Source organism: Spermophilus citellus (assembly GCF_964194105.1).
Source record: "Spermophilus citellus genome assembly, chromosome: 2".
Classification (NCBI taxonomy): Eukaryota; Metazoa; Chordata; class Mammalia; order Rodentia; family Sciuridae; genus Spermophilus; species Spermophilus citellus.
In genome coordinates this window covers 28,603,017-28,624,566 of record NC_138183.1, presented here as the reverse complement: position 1 = coordinate 28,624,566, position 21,550 = coordinate 28,603,017, and the positions used below count along the sequence as shown (strand labels likewise).

The 21,550-nt window shown below is 36.6% G+C and overlaps 1 protein-coding gene across 1 annotated transcript; it reads right to left on the bottom strand.

The window, feature by feature from the left end:
* Positions 1–3,504: 3,504 nt before the first annotated feature.
* Positions 3,505–4,458, bottom strand: LOC308640942 (olfactory receptor 13C3-like; the record flags this gene model as incomplete). The annotated part of the gene is made up of 1 exon (XM_081278975.1): positions 3,505–4,458. One exon carries the CDS (start codon positions 4,456–4,458, stop codon positions 3,505–3,507), a length of 954 nt encoding a protein of 317 aa, XP_081135101.1.
* Between the last annotated feature and the right edge of the window lie 17,092 nt (positions 4,459–21,550).

Below are 21,550 nucleotides of genomic sequence, written 5' to 3'. Positions count from 1 at the left end.
ATCATTAACAGAGAATAAAATTATGGCATTTGCAGGTCAATGGATGGAGTTGTAGAATACCATACTAAGCAAAAAAAGCCAATCCCCCAAAACCAAAGGCCAAAAGTTCTCTCTTTTAAGTGAATACTGTTCCATAACGGGGATAGGAAAGCCATCGGAAATAATGGAGGAATTTGGGTAAAGAGGAGGGAGGGGAGGGAGGCTGCGTGGGGGAAGGAAAGATGGTGGAATGAGATGGACATCATTACCCTAGGTACACGTATGAGTGCACATATGGTGTGAAAATACATTGTGTATAACCATAGAAATGTAAAGTTCTGCTGCAACTGTGTACAATGAATTAAAATGCATTCTGATGTCATATATACCTAATTAAAATAAATTAATTAATTTTAAAAGTTTTTTAAAAAAGATCCAATTCTTTGCAAATATACAGTACTTACTTTTAAAATGTGACCTCTCTTGAAACTTAGAAAATCAAATAACATCTATCCTGCATTATCTTACAGTAACTATCCAGTGGAATGAAAAATGTTGGATTTCATAGGCTCATGTGCCTATATGGTAGACACCAGTCTTTTCCATCATTGTCCTATTGCTTCAATGGCAAAGGCATCATTCATATCAGAACTTACAGGTTGCAGAAGATGTATTCTATTGAACAGCAATGTGAATAGTAGCAATTGGATTGTTGCCAAATAGTGTAAATCCACATAATTAATATATTTAGGATATAACTACATTAAATAATGTGTTTGGTTGGTTGGTTTGGGTACTGGAAATTAAACCCAGAGGTGCTTTTACCACTAAGCTACATTGCAAGTCCATTTTAATTTTTAGTCAAAATCTCTCTAAGTTTCTGAAAGTCTCACTAAGTGGCTGAGACTGGCATCAAACTTCATATTGCACTCCCTTACCCTCCTAAGTGGCTGGGATTTCAGGCATACACCACTAATCTGGCAAATAATATATATAATGTGATGTAGTTATGTCAATGATTTGCCTCAAAATAACCTAGAGAAAGGAGATAAGTGGGTATGATTAATGAAAAGATGACCATTTGTTGGTAATTATTTAATTTGTAAATCTCTGTACAGAGTTTATTAAATTGTTCTTTTGCAAAATATTTAAAAATGAATATTACCAAGAGGTTTGAGAAAAATGTACATATGAATGTAGACATTTCTGTGTTATATATACAGAGAAAAATAGAGATTCTGTGACATAAATCTTTGAGTAAATTCTTATTACAGTGTTTAAGGTAAATAATATGACCTTTATGGACATAATTTTGCCAGAAATAGAAATATTCATATTATCCAGTCTATTCATTTCACTTCTTAGAATTGATAAAATTTGTACATTTAAAAGATAAACAAACCCAAGTGCTTATAATACAGCTATTAATAAATCAAGATAAAAACATAATGAATATATGATTCCTAGTTAATCACAAAATGTTAAAAATGAGTGTTTTGGGAGTAAAAATGCAGTACTTTTTCTTTCTTATGCATTGTTTTTTTTTTTGAAATTTAGAAAATATGAATTTACTGGAGGTTTTCTGATTTTCCAGAGTATGATTTATTTTCTAGTCTGTGAGCTCTCTGATCATTGATTAACATGAGCACAATTGTCTATATCAAACCCACATTGCATCCACTATATATATATCTATGTTATATCCCAGAAGGTGATGAGTTCAACCTGATATAAGCTTGCACACAAGATGCAGATTCTTAGTGTTGGGGGGGAAATTAAGTTTAGGTTCTAAGGAGTTGGCTAAAACAATGGAAATAATATTATTTTACAGGTCAAAAATCTTATTTAAATAGGTCAAACATTAAACACAACTAAACAAGATCAGAAATGAATATGGGGCCTTCGAAATAGAAGGAGGAGGGGTACCAGATGTTCAAGGGCCATCATTTCCATAGTCTTTTTCATGCTTTGTGGGTCAACACCAACAAAATCCAACAGAGGAGAGAAACCAGCAGCCAAAGGTGCTCTGCAGTAACAATATTCAGTTCTGTGGGACAGTCAGAGCGCAGCAGGATTTAGGGATCAGAGTGGGTAGAAACCAGGACTGATCTGCAGGAAGTGGGTTGGCAAAGAGCAGAGACTCTAAGTAGGAGATATAGGGAGAGGTTGTATTTTTCCCACAAATAACAAAAAGGAAACTTGAATGGGAAAATGAAGTCAAAATCCAGCCATTGTAATGAGCTAAGAGGCCAAGGGAAATCTGGATAGCACAGCCCAAATTTAGCCTGTACTTAACATCAGACTTCTTAATAAGCAATGTGCAAATAAATAAATAAATAAATAAATAAATAAAATCATTCTATGTTTATCAAGGAATTTCCCTTCATTGTAAAATAACAAGAACTGATCTTCTTTCTCCAATCACTAACACTTTTTGTCACTCTTTCTGAGCTTTCGAGCATACCTGGTCTGCAATACCCACCCACCTCTCTCTACTAAACTAGCTTCTCTGCTAGTCTGCATCCTTCAGACATCCTTAGGCTTTCACTCATCAAGCCATAAGCCAGACTCTCTTTCCTTTGTAAGCTCTCAAAATATTTTTTTTTTAGAGAGAGAGAGAGAGAATTTTTTAATATTTATTTTTCAGTTTTCGGCAGACACAACATCTTTGTTGTGTGTGGTGCTGAGGATCGAACCCGGGCTGCACACATGCCAGGCGAGCGCTCTACTGCTTGAGCCACATACCCAGCCCCATCTCAAAATCCTAAGAGGCTCTTCTCAGCCTCTTGACTAGGCTTCAGTGGGAACAGGTTCTCTCTTCTCACTGGGACAATAGTGAAATTCCTCTCAACATTCATTTTGCACTACATATTTCTTCTGGCCTGATCTCTTTACATAGATATTGGAGGGTTATCAAGAAGGATACGATTTATATTAATGGGGCAAATTTTACAGAGGGCAATCTGAATTTAGTAATTATTAGTTTAGAATAAGAGGTGCTAGCTATTAACTTTCAGTACTTGATATACAGTCTCAGTTTCAGTTCTGAAATTTGAAGACAGTAGGATGCTGGTACTATGCCAGTTGTTTTTTTTCAAGTAATTGAAATTATATGACATTAAGAACTGGATTTTACTTATTTATTTCCTACAAGTAAGACAAGTATGGTTTAAAAAGAATGAATATCTCTTCAACTTCATTTAGCTAGAATTGGAGATTTTGTGTTCTTGTCTCCCTGTTTCCAAAGCTTAAAGGTAACTGTTCTCTTCTGATCCACACAGTCCACTAGGAAAACTCTCTTTAGGCATCACCAAGAATGGGATTCAAATGGGATTCACGGTGTTTATGAGATTTGGATCATGACATGTTGGAAACGGAGTTTGTAGCAAATTGCGTTTCTCAACCATTCTTGCAGAACAAGGATACTGAAGACAGAATAAAATATTTCTTCCTAGGATTTTACCAAAATATTCCCACCAATTTATCCATTAGTCCATCTTGTACCTCTTGCATTTTCAGATAGTGTTATTGAATACCTTTTTGGTTTAGCATATGTTTTACAGCAGCTTTAACATCCTTATTCCTCAAGCTATAGATGATAGGATTCAACATGGGGATCACTTCCCCATAAAACAAAGGAATAAGCTTGTCTGAAGTTCGCAACTTGTCTTCCCCATTCAGGTCTTGGGACTTGGGTTTTGCATACATAAAGAAGATGGTACCAAAGAATATGATCACCACAGTCAGATGGGCTGAGCAGGTAGAAAAGGCCTTGCGTCTCCCTGTGGCTGAGTTCATTCTCAAGATAGTGTAGAGGATAAACATGTAGGAGAAGAAAATGACCAGCAGTGGGAGAACCAAGAAGATAATATTTGCTATTGACATGGTAATAATATTGAGAGATATATCAGCACATGCCAGCTTGAGGACAGCTAAGATTTCACATGTGAAGTGATTGATAATGTTTGTCCCACAGAAAGGCAGTCGCATGGCAAGAGAGGTTTGCACAGCTGAATTGATTCCACCAGACAGCCATGATACAGAGGCCATCAATATACATACCCTCTTGCTCATGATGATGGGGTACCTCAGAGGGTTACAGATGGCCACATAGCGATCAAAAGCCATCATACCGAGAAGTAAACATTCTGTGGATCCCATGGCAAATACAAAGAACATCTGCAGTGTACATCCAGAGAATGAAATGTTTCTTTTCTTTGAGATTAAACTCACCAGTATTGAAGGAACTGAACAAGATGTGTAGCAGATATCCAGGAAGGAGAGGTTGCCCAGGAAGAAGTACATGGGAGTGTGAAGACGGGAATCAAAGATGCTCAATATGATCAGAACACCATTGCCACTGAGAATCACTAGGTACATAATTAGAACCAGAGCAGAGAAACTCATCTCAAATTTGGGGTAACCAGAGAGTCCTAGAAGAATGAATTCTCTCACAAACGTTGCATTTGTCCTATCCATATCCCAGCTTTAGGATGTCAAAGGCAGGTTGGCTTAAAATTTTTTATGGCCAAACTAAAAATGTAACAGATTTCTTGAATAAACATTGTAGGATGAAAGAGAGAGTGTTTCAAAAGTGTCATTCAGTTATCTTTAACAGTGTCTGTGCCTAAACTACAATATCCTGTGACAGGATACTGTGCATTCCTCTGTCCTGTCTGGAATATGTGAAGATATATCTAGGATCCTGTATCCATATGTGAAGATATATCTAGGATCAGAAGCAAATTAGGTAGCAATACGCCTATCATTGAGAACACTCCTAGTTGACTTTTCTAAAAGCCCCAGAATATTGCAAGCTATAAACCTGACTACTTCATTTCATCAAGCACAGGGAGAGAACAGTGAAGAAAGCAACAGACAACAAAGACTAGAATTTTAACTCCTGATCAACAGGAATTTTCACAATTTAAAGCAGGTTTGACTTTTATGCATATTTCTTTATCTGCCTAAAATTCTGAATCTCTTCTGAGTTAAATCTTTATTTTCATAAGGGCAACCATTACATCTTAGCACATTGAACCACACATAGAGTAATGTAATATCAGTTCAAAGTTAAAGTTAATTATTGATTTCACAGAAACAATACACTCTTTCTATTTAATCGTATAAGACTCAAGAATTGTGTAGACTAACTCTGCATGTGATGGAGAATCTGTGGGAAACAATACATATGCTCTCTTCACATGTTTTCTTTAATGACTTAAGAATTACCCATGATTTATTTGTTTTAGTGAATGTGAGGAAACAATAATAATGATTAAGTATACTTGCATATATATATGGCATGTAATACTTCACAAAAGGCAGACAAACATACCTCTTTTCCCATAATTTTTATCAAAAGTGAAAGACAGGATGTAGCAATGATTTTCCATGCAATAAGTATAAAATGGAGCACTACATTCAGCTTTTTGGCAATGAGAACTAAAATTCTATGTGCTACAACTGAAAAAGTTTACTACACCTTGTTTTGCCACAGAGCACAGTCTGATTTTTTTCCTCTCTTTATGGAAATATAAATAATCCACTACATCAGAAATTCAAATTTTTATGCACATGTTAATCACCTGAGAATTTTGTTAAAACATAAATTCTCTTTTAGTAGGACTGGAGCAGGTCCTGTGAATTTGCATTTCTAATAAACTTCCACAGACTGTGATAAAGCAGCTAGTATGAGGACAGCTTTTCAGAAGCAAGATGTCAGTTTTCTTAGTGTGATTGGCAGATCATCGAGATGTTTTTGATCCCAATAGATATTCTTTTGCATTATTACGTGGGCTGTTTTAACAACCTGGAAAAAGACCAAGGTGATTATATTTTGCATTGTCCCATAAACTGCAGAGCCACATATTGTTGCTGTTCAGTATACTACAGAAACTGAATATTTTTTAAACTCAAATTCATATAAAAGGATAAATCTTTTGCAGACATCATTATTGATATCCTCATTCAGCAAATCCTAACAATGGATGAAAGGATAGAAAAAGTATGACCCATCACGTCTGCCAATAAAAGTGCACAGTTCAGCCAGAGAAAGAGGAAAAGATTCATGGCACCATTTGATACAGCATATGATTCAATCATGTGTCCAGGGTGAATTTTATAAGAACTCTCAGAGGGAGGCTAAAGGTAGTAAAGATAGAATTTGAATGAATTTCCAATTTAGGCAGTACTGAAGAAATAGAAAAAAAAGAAAGAATGTCTGACATTAAAAAAAAAAGAAAAAAGAAAAAAAAAGAATACCCCAAATAGAAACAGACTGAGCAACATTTAGGATCAGCAGGATCATAGCACCTGCTTTTCAAACAGGGAGTTTCTTTGGAGGACTGGTGGGAAACATAGCTAAAACACATGAGGCTGGTGTATACAAAGCTTCAAAAGTCAGACAAAGAATTTGACAGTCTTTTTGATAAGGATGGAGCCTGTTTGGAGAAACAAAGCACAAAGTGAATGTTTAGACCTGTGATGTTAGCTACCCTCTAAACTTGACCTCACAGGATTCAATTTATGAGGTTTTTGAGCAGAAATATGACATAAGAAAGTTGAGAGATCTAGATTAATAAGGTTGTCAGTAGTTGCTTCCTGCCACATGCACACAAAAATCATCTCTTCATAATCACCACCATGTTTCAGGTTAACCCGCTCAACTTTCACCCCAATATGCAGTTCATTTTGTGAAGAGAGGTGGGAAAATTTCTCTCTAGTGTATAATGTCTTGGAGTCAGAAGCCAAACCAGACAGAGAAATCGTCACTTCAGAAATAATTTATAGAACACCAAGTAAAAATTTTCAACCTTGATGAGAGGCACAAATGAAAGATTATTGGATTCCCACATGAGAGATGAGACCTTTAAGTCTCAAACCAATTTTTAATCCTTATTCACTCAGCGGAAAAACAGCACCACCACCAAAATTTCTTAAGTAGAAAAAAAGTCACCAAAATAATTTAGCTCACAGATTCCTATGTATCAAATATTGCACTTGACATTAGCTCACTTGTTTGAAATCTCACAGCTAATGTATTATTAGAGCAAAAATCAAAAACCATTCTCTTTCCAATATTTTCAGGCTTGGGAGGTTGCATTAAAATCTTTACAATATATTTACAAAAAAAATGGTTGGTGATACAAATAAACAGAGATAAAGGCAAGACTTAACTATAAGCAGTAAACAATGGAAAGAAAAAATGGTCACTTTCAAGGTCTTAATTTCTAACAACAGAGGTTTTGGGGAACGTGAGATTAATCATATATCTCAGAACATGACACTTCTTGTGCAGTGATTTTATGCTCACTCTATGCTACTTGTTAAGATAAGTCAATATCTTACTGAAGTGGAGTTAGATATTGGTCAAGGGATGCCATAGAGGAGGGACATAAGGATTCTGACTAGCCCACCATGAATGCCAAAGGAAGGTAACAGCAAGACACTGACTTACCAGAAAGTGTGGCAATGTTCCAGATCCAGCCCCTTTGGAGTACAGGACCAGGGAGCCTGTTGACCTCCTCTTTCAGACAGATGTGACTACGACACATGCTACCATGCTAAGCCACTTCTGCACCTGCTCTCTGTCATCCCTTCCCAGGCAGAAACCCCCTCACATATCCAGTTCACCTTGAGCCAGACTTGTCATGCTCTCTTTGGTTTTCTTCTGCTCTCAGCACTTTAATTGGGTCACTTTCTATATTGAGAAATAACAAGAGACATGGGAAACCACTTTGCTTATTTTGCTCCTCCCTGTACAACTACGGCCTGACCCACTGGCTGCACATAGTAGATCAATTTTGACTGAATAGGTATAAGACTTACTTTCTAAATTCTAAAGGAATTTCGTGCACAGCATTTATGGACTCACATTCAGGAAAACTTAATAGGCCCACATTGTTCTCTCACTTCTTTCTTTCTATCAGTATTAATAAGTAGATATCTAATAAGAACAAGCTTAAGCACCAAAACATATATGGTGTCACCTAAGTCACTGGAAACTTATGTTTAACCTAGTGAAAATATTGGGAATTAGTTTCAAAACTTCTTAGTTTGAGGTTCTTTTTTTTTCTTCTAATATACAGGCTCAGGTTTTCATTTGTACAACAGAGCTAGAAATCTCTACCTTACTTACCTCACAATTTGTTTTCAGAGAAATTCAGATACATGCAGAAACTGCTTTATGAATTCACCAAGATGGGACAGATTATAATAATGATAATATTAAACCATGAATCTATTCAGTACTAGTAAATTTATATCTGTATTGCATAATTTTTATTCACATCATAAATTCATATTTAGTACTAGTCTTAATTATGAATGAAAATTTATGGTTTCAAGATATTCAGAACTCACCTTTATAATGATACATTATTTCTACCTAGTATAAGAAATAACTACATTTTCCCTAACATTCATGCCAGACATATGAATTAAGGCCAGGTGCAAGAAATGATGCCCAATTCCATAGATATGAAGAATAAATATGTATTGTGCAACAGTTATTATAATTGTTCCCCAATTCCCAAAGCAATTTAAAGTGGTAGTGAGGCATCTGTGAAATGCAGAAATTTCTGATGCGTTGGGGACAGTGTCCCACCCACCCAATTAAAAGTGGTGCTGAGAATATACTGTGGCTGAATGATAGCTCAAAAAGAAAACAACATTCTTCTGCCCTTGTCACTTTTAGGAGAGGAAATGTTCATCAAAATGTATTGCAAAATGGGGGTGCTTTTTAGTTTAAAATATATCTACTGAAGCAAAGTTAATTCAGAGTTTAATAATTCAAATCATAACTACTAAAATGACATGTTATAACTGAAAAATAACCTAGTTATTATTAATGAAATAAAACAAATATTTAGTATGAATTCAATGTATAATTACTTCACTTTTCAGCTCATTTTCTGTTCATTCTTCTTCATAAATTTTCCATTCTAGATGCCATCACCAGAGAGATCCCATACAATTAAAAAAAAACTCACAAGACAAAAATGAATCCATAGGGTAGAGCCACAAAAGTTTTTTTAAGTCCATAATGAAAGTCTTGGGAATAAGTTCAGACAGGAAGACAGAACATTACCTAAATAAGATTTTCAAATGTCTGATATGATAGAGGGTATATATTAATACTTTGATTACTATAGTATTTTTTGAAGAGATGTCACATTTTACTGTAAAACAGTAGGACTCTGGAAAGCAAAATATTTACTTTAAAAGCAGGAACAGTATTTATGCATGCACAAAAACATTAACGTGCACACATTAAACACAGGGAGTACACATGATAATGAACTGTATATGCACTTTAAATAAAAATAGAAATATGTCAAAATTTTTTTTCTATTCTAAGATCACAGAAGTTTGAAGTCAGAAACCTATGAAAATCATTAAGAATTTCTTTTTAAAATGAGTAAATGTAGGTTAAAAAATAAAAATAATATTTCCAAGTAATTATTACTATATGACTTAGGAAAAATTTTAAAAAGTTTTTTCATGCCTCTGAAGAGCTAGATAATAATAACAATGATGCATATGAATTTTTACCAATTCTCAGAATATAGCTAATGGAAAAGTAATACAGTCTGAAAATAAAGTTCCTAGGGGTCTGAAGGGTCCCTGTGTAGGGCATAAACTGTAAGAAACCTTAATTTATGGGCCTGAAGTGACATGATCAAAGTGGATCGTGTCTATATCTATCATAAAACTTGTCTTCAGAATTCAGAGAAGAACCAGAACCAACAAATGGGAGTCTTTGTTCCCTTTTTGGAAGTGGCCGTTTGGAGGCATAAGATGAGACGGCATGCAGGCATTCCAACAGTGCAGCCATGTGTGAAAAAAAAAATAGGTATCCTGCCCCTCAAGGGCTGGGAACATACCTGCAAGTTCTGCTTGTCAGTAGAAAGGTTAGAGACTAAACTCAGTTAAGAGCTGTTCATAGAAAGTATCCAGAAAAAGCCAGAGCTAGCAAGTGCATTACATTGGCCACTGTCTTGTTTCCAGGTGGGCAACAGTAAATTTTGATTGAGAGTAACACTTGTTTTGGATCTAGATTTGCATACCTGGCCAGTAGAGTGACTGCCACTATTAGGGCCTAGAGCAAGAGTATGATTTTAATTTGGATGTTGGTTATCTAATTAAGCCACTCCATATGAAATTCAACAATGGCTTGCAAAGTATCACAAAAATAGAGTTATTATATATGACCAGCCAAAAAAAAGTAAGCTAATGAAAATTAAAAGCCCATCTTAAAAAACTGGAAGATGATAAGAGACTAAAGGGAAGAATTTGCAAAACTGAGGGAAGAATGTTAAAATATATATGGAATATATGGAATTAAAAGGAAATAAACATTGTATATATTGAACTTTGTGGTTCAGCATAATAATTCTATCCCAGGGAAGATAATCTGGAAAAAATAAATGAAGAATGGAAAGAATGAGAAGCAATTGCCAATAAAAGCAGAATCTAGGGGAGCTCTTTGTCATGCTCCAATTAAAGTAGTTTAGAGGACGCTAAATATTAGCATTTGGGGCTCAAGTTTTTCTCAAAGAATGAGAAGTTAATGGCAAAAACAAGATACATGTAGAAGCCAACAGCGACTAAAACATTGGAAAAGACAGCTTAAAATTGGCCTGGTAGAAGGCGCAGTGGAGGATACCTATAATCTCAGGGACTCTGAAGGCTGAGGAGGAAGCATCATGAGTTAAAAGCCAGGCTCTGCAAGGGCAAGGCACTAAGTCTCAGTGACACCCTGTCTCTAAATAAAATACAAAATAGGTTTAGGGATGTAGCTCAGGAGTTTAGTGCCCCTGAGTTCAATCCCTCGTACAACAACAACAACAACAACAAAATGGCCTTGCCTGAGAGATAAAAACTAAACTTTCATAATTCTCATTTTGATTCTGAAATTTCTTCCTCTATTAGGACCATGTCCTCTACTAATATCTCACACGAGTACACACTCTGGAATCTTGAGTGCTCTGTAAAAGATAATATCTTACTAATTAGAGAAATGCAAACAAAAACTACTCTAAGATTTCATCTCACGCCACTCAAACTAGCAATTATCAAGAATACAGACAACAATAAATGTTGGTGAGGATGTAGAGGGAAAGGCACACTCAGACATTGCTGGTGGGACTGCAAATTGGTGTAACCAATCTAATAAGCAGTATGGAGATTCCTTAGAAAACTTGGAATGGAACCGTCATTTGTCCCAGCTATCCCATTCCTCAGTCTATACCCAAAGGACTTAAAATATGCATACTGTAGTAAGGCAGCCACATCCATGTTCATAGCAGCTTAATTCACAATAGCTAAACTGTGGAAGCAACCTAGATGACCTTCAATAGATGAATGGATAAAGAAACTGTGATACACACAAACACACACACACACACACACACACACACACAATGGAATATTTCTCAGCATTAAAAGAGAATAAAAGTATGGCATTTGCAGGTCAATGGATGGAGTTGTAGAATACCATTTTAAGAGAAATAAGCCAATCCCCCAAAACTAAAGGCCAAATGTTCTCTCTTTTAAGTGAATGCTGATCCATATCAGGGATGGGGAATCCATGGGAAAAAATGGAGGAACTTTGGGTAAAGAGGAGGGAGTGGGGGAGGCTGCATGGGGGAAGAAAGATGGTGGAATGAGATGGACATCATTACCCTAGGTACATGTATGAGTACACATATGGTGTGACTATATATTGTGTATAACCATAGAATTGTAAAGTTGTACTGCAACTGTGTACAATGAATTAAAATGCATTCTGATGTCTATATACCTAATTAAAATAAATAAATTAATTAATAATTTTTTTAAAGATCCAATTCTTTGCAAATATACAGTACTTACTTTTAAAATGTGACCTCTCTTGAAACTTAGAAAATCAAATAACATCTATCCTGCATTATCTTACAGTAACTATCCAGTGGAATTTAAAATGTTGGATTTCATAGGCTCATGTGCCTATATGGTAGACACCAGTCTTTTCCATCAATGTCCTATTGCTTCAATGGCAAAGGCATCATTCATATCAGAACTTACAGGTTGCAGAAGATGTATTCTATTGAACAACAATGTGAATGGTAGCAATTGGATTGTTGCCAATTATATATATATCCAAATAATTATGTATATCCAAATAGTTAATATATTCAGAAGATAACTACATTAAATAATATATTTGGTTGGTTTGGGTACTGGAAATTAAACCCAGGGGTGCTTTTACCACTAAGCTATATTCCAAATTGTTTTTAATTTTTAGACAGAGTCTTGCTAAGTTCCTGAAGTTCTCACTAAGTAGCTGAGACTGGCATCGAACTTTGTATTGCACTCCCTCACCCTCCTAAGTGTCTGGGATTTCAGGCAAACACCACTAATCCTGGCAAATAATATGTATAATATGATGCAGTTATGTCAATGTTTTGCCTCAAAATAACCTGGAGATATGATTAATAATGAAATGTTTTAATTTGTAAATGTGTGTACAGAATTTATTAAATTGTTCTTTTGCAAAATATTTGAAAATGAACATTCCCAAAACGTTTGAGAAAAATGTACATAAGTATGTAAATATGTCTATGTTATATATACAGAGAAAAAGAGACATAAATGTTTGAGTAAATTCTTATTACAGTGTTTAAGGTAAATAATATGACCTTTATGGACATAATTTTGCCAGAAAAAGAAACATTCATGTCATCTGGACTATTCATTTCACTTCTTAGAATTGATAAAATTTATATATTTAAAAGATAAACCCAAGTGCTTATAATATAGCTACTGATAAATCAAAATAAAAACATAATTGCCGGGGGCCGGCCCCGGCGGGGTCCAGGGAGTCCCGAAGGAGGAGTGGCGTCGGCGAAATGATGAGACAGGAGTCGTTCCCTTTGAGCAATCTTCAGAGAGAGAGCTAAAGCAGCTTTTCTCTGCGTCCCCTTTTTATTACAATTTTTCTCATCATTATAGATTCACAATACGTCATTGATTATATAACTTAAAACTTTGCCAAGACATGACATTTCCTTAACCATGATTGAGAGCACACCGATCTACATTCTTCCAGGATATGACCCCCAGCCATACAATCATCAAAGTACAGATTCATCAATAAAACATGTCACCAATTTACATCCTTCAGATTTTCCCAAGATTTACTATTTTTCCCAAGATGTTATTTTCTTATTTACTAATGTCAAACTATGTAACCAGACTCTAAGTCTCCTAATTAATCATTAACCTAAAGTACACCTGCACTTTATTTTTAATCTAAAATTCCCATCTAAAAAAGTCCCTTTAAATCTTATATTTAAAATGTCCTAAAGTTTATGAATCATCCTTAAAGCATATCAGAAACCTATATAACTAAAGACTTAATAATTTCTAAACTTAAGAATCTAAATAATATTTTTAACATTATTCTAAAACTGTGTCTTATAAAGCTATTTTAATTAATTCCTAAATTTATTCTCATAAAACTGGTTGAGCTGCTTTCTCAGAGAGTTTCTTTTGTTTCTCAGTCAAGGTACACTAGTTCTCAAAGAATTTGTTTCTCAGTCAAGGTGTACTAGTTCTCAAAGAGTTTGTTTTTCAGAGGATGATTGTTGTCTGTTATTAGGTTTGTCCACAATGTACTAAGATAGAAGAATAGCCTTTTATTTTGTCCTTGATATGCTGAGGGGTGGGTAGCAGAACAGCTTCCAAGGCATGAACTACCTGTTCTGTTCTAGCCATCTGAAATTTAATTGTTTGGCATTTAACATACTCATGCCTCCTGTGAGAAACATAAGCATGAAAATGCAAAGTCCCAATTACATAAAAAAGGGTCTCATGGTTTTGGCTACCCACCAACCAGTGTGGCTTTGCCAGCATTCATCCTCACTGTGACCCTGTCAAGACAGTGGGAGAGCGGCTTTGCCATCACTTTTTCTCACTGTGACCCTGTCAAGACAGTGAGTGGGGGATCGCCTTCACCACATAATGAATATATGACTCCTAGTTAATCACAAAAATGTTAAAAATGATTGTTTTGGGAGATGGCTAAAAGTGCAGCACTTTTTCTTTCTTATGCATTGATGTTTTTTGGAAATTTAGAAAATATGAATTTATTGGAGATTTTCTGATATTCCATAGTATGATTTATTTTCCAGTCTGTGAGCTCTCTGATCATTGATTAACATGAGCACAATTGTCTATATCAAACCCAGATTGCATCCACTCATACATATCAATTGTATATCCCAGAAGGTGATGAGTTCAACTTGCACACAAGATGCAGATTCTTTGTGTTAGTGGTGAAAATTAAGGTTAGGTTCTAAGGAGTTGGCTAAAACAATGGAAATAATATTATTTTACAGGTCAAAAATCTTATTTAAATAGGTCAAACATTAAACACACCTAAACAAGATCAGAAATGAATATGGGGCCTTCGAAATAGATGGAGGAGGGGCACCAGATGTTCAAGGGCCATCATTTCCATAGTCTTCTTCACGCCTTGTGGGTCAACACCAACAAAATCCAACAGAGGAGAGAAACCAGCAGCCAAAGGTGCTCCACAGTAACAATATTCAGCTCTGTGGGACAGTCACAGCACAGCATGGTTTAGGAATCACAGTGGGTAGAAACCAGGACTGATCTGCAGGAAGTGGGTTGGCAAAGAGCAGAGACTCTAAGTAGGAGATATGGAGAGAGGTTGTGTTCTTCCCACAAATAACAAAAAGGAAACTTGAATGGGAAAATGAAGTCAAAATCCATCCATTGTAATGAGCTAAGAGACCATGGGAAATCTGGATAGCACAGGCCAAATTTAGCCTGTACTTAACATCAGGCTTTTTAATAAGCAATGTGCTAAATAAATAAATAAATAAATAAATAAATAAATAAATATCATTCTATATTTATCAAGGAATTTCCCTTCACTGTAAAATAACAAGAACTGATCTTCTTTCTCCAATCACTAACACTTTTTGTCACTCTTTCTGAGCCTGAGAGAATACCTCAGGCAGATTTGAAATGCTTCTGTTTATTTCTGGTCTGCAATACCCACCCACCTCTCTCCACTAAACTAGCTTCTCTGCTAGTCTGCATCCTTCAGACCTCCTTAGGCTTTCACTCATCAAGCTAGAAGCCAGACTCTCCTTCCTTTGTAAGCTCTCAAAATCTGAAGAGGCTCTTCTTAGCCTCTTGACTAGGCTTCAGTGGGAACAGGTTCTCTCTTCTCACTGGGACAATAGTGAAATAGCTCCCAACATTCATTTTGCACTACATATTTCTTCTGGCCTGATCTCTTTACATAGATATTGGAGGTTTATCAAGAAGGATGTGATTTATATTAATTGGGCAAATTTTACAAAGGGCAACCTGAATTTAGTAATTATTAGTTTAGAATAAGAGGTGCTAATTATTAACTTTCAGTACTTGATATACAGTCTCAGTTTCAGTTCTGAAATTTGAGGACAGTATGATGCTGGTACTATGCCAGTTGTTTTTTTTTTTTCCAAGTAATTGAAATTATATGACATTAAGAACTGGATTTTACTAATTTATTTCCTACAAGTAAGACAAGTATGGTTTAGAAAGAATGAATAATCTCTCCAACTTCATTTAGCTAGAATTGGAGAATTTGTGCTCTTGTCTCCCTGTTTCCAAAGCTTAAAGGTGACTTTTCTCTGCTGATTCACACAATCCACTAGGAAAACTCTTCAGGCATCACGAAGTGTTGAGAGCCACAGCCAAAGGGGCCCCAGCAAACTTCCAGCTGCCAGCAAACTTCCAGCTGCCGGCTGATGATTGGTTCACAGCGGCCCAGCAACATCTAGCTGATTGGCTCCTCTGCGGTGATGTTCATTGGGCTGTTTCCCTGCCCTTCAGACTGCCAGCTGATGATTGGCTCACAGCAGCCCCAGCAACATCTAGCTGATTGGCTCCTCCACGGAGCTGCTCATTGGGGGACTTCTTTGGCTCCACCAACAGAACCCAGCCAATCAGCCTCAAGAGCAGGAGGATGGTGGGAGGTGGAGAGGCTGGTGTGGGGGTGAGAGGCTTGTGGGAAGCCGGTGGTGGCAGTTGGGCTCTGAGGGTTTTTTCCTGAGGAGCTGTTTTGTTTGGCGTTTGTAGTTCTAAAAATAAAGTTAGTTTCTTTTGACAAGTGGCTCCTGAATTGTGCCCAGCCAGACTGCGGCATTTGGTGGCTCACACGGGGAGCGACTGAGGGTAAGTAAACTGCTCGCCCCTGAGGGCAGGGCGAGAGGATGGGTAGCCATTCTAAGTTTCCTCTTTTGTTTTGCTTCATTTTTGTTTTAAGTTGCCTGTCCCTGGAGATTAGTGAGACGGAAGAAAAACCGCTCACATCTGAGGAAAAACTATTTGCGTCTGAGGAACAGATAGGGAGAAAGGACGGATGCGCATTTCAGGAGGATAGAAAGGCTGATATAATGAATTTTTGTTCCAATTTTATTTCATTCTGTCTCGGTTTTGTTTGGTGTTATCTTGTTGGGTTGTATTATAGTAGAAATACGGGATCAGCAATTAGTAAAAAACAAACCAAAAGACTGTTAAGTAAATTGTTAGAGGAAGGAGGCATCCCAGTAAAATCAAGAGCAGTCAGGGCATACGTTGATACAATACAAAAATGTAGCCCATGGCTTTTTAAGGAGGAGTTGTTAGATATATCACAATGGGACCATCATGGTGAAGATTTAAAAAGAATAGAAAAGAACAACCCAGGGACTCTGCCAGTTGGCACATTGCCATTTTGGACGTTCTTATCTGGTTTGCTTAGTCCAAAGCCTTCAATTCAGACAAAGGTAGAGGAAGGAGAAGACATATTGATTCAAGTAAAAGAGAAGGTCTCTCAAATTAGTCAGAAAGAGGAAAAAATTCAAGTAAAAGAGAAGGTCTTTCGAGCTAGTGAGACAGAGGAAGGAAGTTTAGAGCAGAAAAAGCCATCAGGGGACAAGTTACAACAGGAGACTGCTAATAACACCTTTCTATCAGAGAGCGTAAGTGTCCAACCAACAGTACCACCTCTACAGGAGACTGCTACTAACAGCATTCTATCACCAGAGGGCATAAGTGTCCAATCAACAGCACCACCTCCATATGCTAGGAAGCTCCCAACCCCCGCAGTTGATAGTTGGGATCCTGAGACAGGATCTCAAGTATTAACATGCCCTGTATTTGAGGTAGGAGGACAGAGAATTTACCAGGGTTTAAATTTCAAAACAGTGAAGGAGCTAAAAGAGGCTGTAACAACCTATGGTCCTCAAGCACCCTTCACTGTAAGCTTGGTCGAATCCATTAACAACTTGAACATGACACCAGCAGATTGGGCTAAAATGTGTAAAGCTGTGCTAAATGGAGGTCAATACCTGTTATGGAAGGTTGCCAATGAGGAATTTTGCAAGGAGATGGCTAGGCGAAATGCAGCAGCTGGTTATCCTCAGAGAAATCTAGATATGTTGTTAGGAAAGGGACCTTATGAGGATCAGCAGCAACAAATTACATATGATCCTGGCGTATACTCTCAAATTGCTGCAGAGGCGATTAGGGCATGGAAGACTTTACAAGGACATGAAGGTTTACAAGGTCAATTATCTAAGGTAATACAAGGAGCTAATGAACCTTACGCTGAATTTGTAGATAGGCTTATTCAAACAGCTACCAGAATTTTGGGGAATACAGAACAAGCAATGCCACTAATAAAACAACTGGCTTATGACCAAGCGAATCGTTGGTGCAGAGATATCAATAGACCATGGAAACAGGAAGATTTAAACACATATATTAAATTATGTAGAGACATTAATGAACAAGAGCAAGTCATGGCAGCTGCAGTAAAACAGGCTTTAGATGCCAGAGACATTAATGAACAAGGGCAAATTGTGGCAGCTGCAGTAAACAGGCTTTATATAGCAGGCCAAGAACATGCTACAATTGTTAACAAACAGGACATTTTAAAAGGAATTGCCCCATAGGAGGAGGTTTTAACAAAACTAGGTATCAAAGGAGTAGAATACCGGGTATTTGCCCACGATGCCGTAGAGGGAGACATTGGGCTAATGAATGCCGTTCTCAAACCACCATAGAGGGTACTCCATTATCAAAAAACGAACAAGGACAAGGTGTTTATCCACAATATCGTGGACAAAGGCATCGGGCTACGTTGCCAAAAAATGGACAGGGGGCCCCAATGCTCCGGGGCCCCAAACCACAAATATACGGAGCACTGGAGGAACCCAGCAACCCCATCAGGGTAGTGACCAGGACACATTGTCCATCAGATCCCTCATCAGACAAACCAGAGGGAGTGCAGGGTTGGACATCTGCGCCTCCGCCAGATCAGTACTAACTCCAGAGATGGGAGTTCAAATCATTCCCACAGGGGTAAAAGGACCTCTTCCCAAAGGAAGAGTAGGCTTATTATTGGGACGCAGCTCTTCTACTCTAAAAGGACTTTTGATAAGTCCTGGGGTAATTGATCCCGATTATGAAGGTGAAATAAAAATTATAGCCAGTTCTCCAAAGGGTATATCAATAATTTCACCAGGAGATAGAATAGCACAGTTACTAATAATACCAAGCCTACCTGATAAATTTTCCAGTCATGCTGTAGAAAGAGGTTCCAAGGGATTAGGCTCCACAGGTGTAGATTGGGCTATGCTTTCTTTAAATTCAGATTCTCGCCCCATGCTAAAACTAAATATTCAAGGACATGAATTTAATGGGCTACTGGATACAGGTGCAGACCTTAGCATCATCTCTCGTCAAGAATGGCCAAAACATTGGCCATTACAACAAGCCACTCAAACGCTTCGAGGCCTAGGAGTGGCGACTAATCCCCATAGAAGTGCAATGGTATTAGATTGGAAGGATCCTGAAGGATGTGAAGGAACTATACAGCCCTATGTATTGGATCATCTTCCCGTAAATTTATGGGGACGAGATGTCCTAGATCAATTAGGATTGACATTAACAAATAACATCAATCCTAACGCGCCCACTACTAGGGCCAAACAAGGCTTTAGGAAAGAAAAAAGATTAAGAGAACAAGAACAAGGTATGACAGCACCTATTCAAATAGATCAAGAAATAAATAGACATAGTTTGGGTTTTCAGAAAGGGCCACTGAGACAATCAAAATTACTTGGAAATCAGAAAGACCAGTGTAGGTTCCTCAGTGGCCCCTGACTAAAGAAAAGATACAAGTAGCCCATGACTTGGTCAGACAACAATTAGCGGAAGGACATATACAACCTTCCATATCCCCCCATAATACTCCCATTTTTGTCATTAAAAAGAAATCTGGTAAATGGAGATTATTACAAGATTTATGATTTAAGAACTTGGTATGTTTTAGTTATAGATATTAAAGATTGTTTTTTTCAATTCCAATTCATCCTGAGGATAGTCCACGTTTTGCATTTACTATCCCTGCACTGAATCATGAAGGTCCTGATCAGAGATATGAATGGAAAGTACTCCCTCAAGGGATGGCTAACAGCCCAACTATGTGTCAAATTTATGTTAACAAAGTAATCCAGCCACTTAGAAATCAAAATCCTGTACTACACATATTTCACTATATGGATGATGTATTATTAGCACACAAAGCTAAAAACACATTGCTAGAATGTTATGCCACACTTACAAACTTATTAAAAAATTATAATCTAGAGATAGCAATAGATAAAATACAATTAAATTTTCCAATTAATTATTTAGGAGTTCTATTATCCTCAACCATGATCCGTCCACCAAAAATTCAAATACGAGTAGATCAACTCAAATCACTTAATGACTTTCAAAAGTTATTAGGAGACATAGATTGGATAAGGCCTTATCTAGGTATACCAACAGGAGAGTTGGGACCTTTATTTGATATCCTAAAAGGTCCATCAGATCCAAATTCACCCCGAATGTTAACGCCTGAAGCAAGAAAGGCATTAAAAATCATTGAAACATATATGGAAAATATGCATTTGGATAGAATTGATATAAGTTTGTCTTTATTATTTATTGTACTACCAACAAAAAATATTCCTACAGGAGTATTTTGGCAAGAAGGTCCATTATTATGGATACATTTATCTTATTCTCCTAACACTATTCTTACTAGGTATCCTGAGGCTGTAGGACAATTAATACTCAAAGGAATAAAAACAGCAAAGGGAGTATTTGGAATTTCTCCCAATAAAATTATTACTCCATATACTATGAATCAAATTGATGAATTAGCTAATGAGTTAAATACTTGGGCAATAATCATGTGCAAATCTAATGTTTCATTTGATAACCACTTACCATCTGATCCTTTATTGTCTTTTTGGTCATTGCATCCTGTAATTTTTCCAAAAATGACAAGAAAAACACCTATCATGAATGCTCCAAATATATTCACTGATGGGTCAAATAATGGTACAGCAGCAATAGTTACACCTGATCAAACTTTTACATTTTTAGTACCCAAACAATCAGCTCAAAAGGTAGAGCTTAATGCAGTATTACAAGCTTTTGTGATGTTTAAAGATTCAGTATTTAATTTATTTTCTGATAGTCAGTATATAGTTAATGCTATAGTATCCCTTGAAGATGCTGGTAGGATTTCCCCTTCTTCTACTGTTTTCTCTTTGTTTTCCACTATACAAAGTTTAATCTGGGACAGAAAAGATCCATTCTTTATAGGACATATCAGGGCACATACAGGATTGCCTGGAGCCCTTAGTTTGGGCAATGATTTAGCAGATAAAACTACACATGACGTACATATTTTCTCTACACTAGAAGTAGCTATAAATTTTCATAAAAGGTTCCATGTCAATGCTAATACTTTACAAAAGCATTTTAAAATAACTAAGGAACAAGCTAGACAAATAATAAAACAATGTCAAAATTGTGTGACCTTTTTACCACAAGTTAATCTTGGAGTCAATCCTAGAGGATTGATACCTAACCATATTTGGCAGATGGACATCACACATTTGCCAGAATTTGGAAAATTAAAATATTTGCATGTTACAGTTGATACTTCTTCTGGATTTTTGATGGGCTCCCTTCATGCCGGAGAAAAAACTAAAGATGTTATAACTCATTGCTTACAAAATTTTGCCACTGTGGGCATTCCAAAACAGCTAAAAACAGATAATGCCCCTGGTTATAATTCTACCTCTTTTAAACAATTTTGCTCATCATTTGGCATTACTCATATAACAGGAATCCCATACAATCCACAGGGACAAGGCATAGTTGAAAGAGCTCATCAAACTATTAAAATGTACTTATTAAAGCAAAAAGACAGAATTGGGAAGGGGTATATATTCCCCAAAGATAAACTTAAAATAACCCTTTTTACTCTAAACTTTTAAAATTTGGATTCATCAGGACTTAGTGCTGCAGAAAGGCATATGTGTCCAAGAAATATACATAAGCCCAAGGTACTTTGGAAAGATATTCTAACAGGACAATGGAAAGGTCCTGACTCAGTAATTGTCTAGAGTCGGGGGTCTGTTTGTGTGTTTCCACAGGAAGAACAGCAGCCGATTTGGAT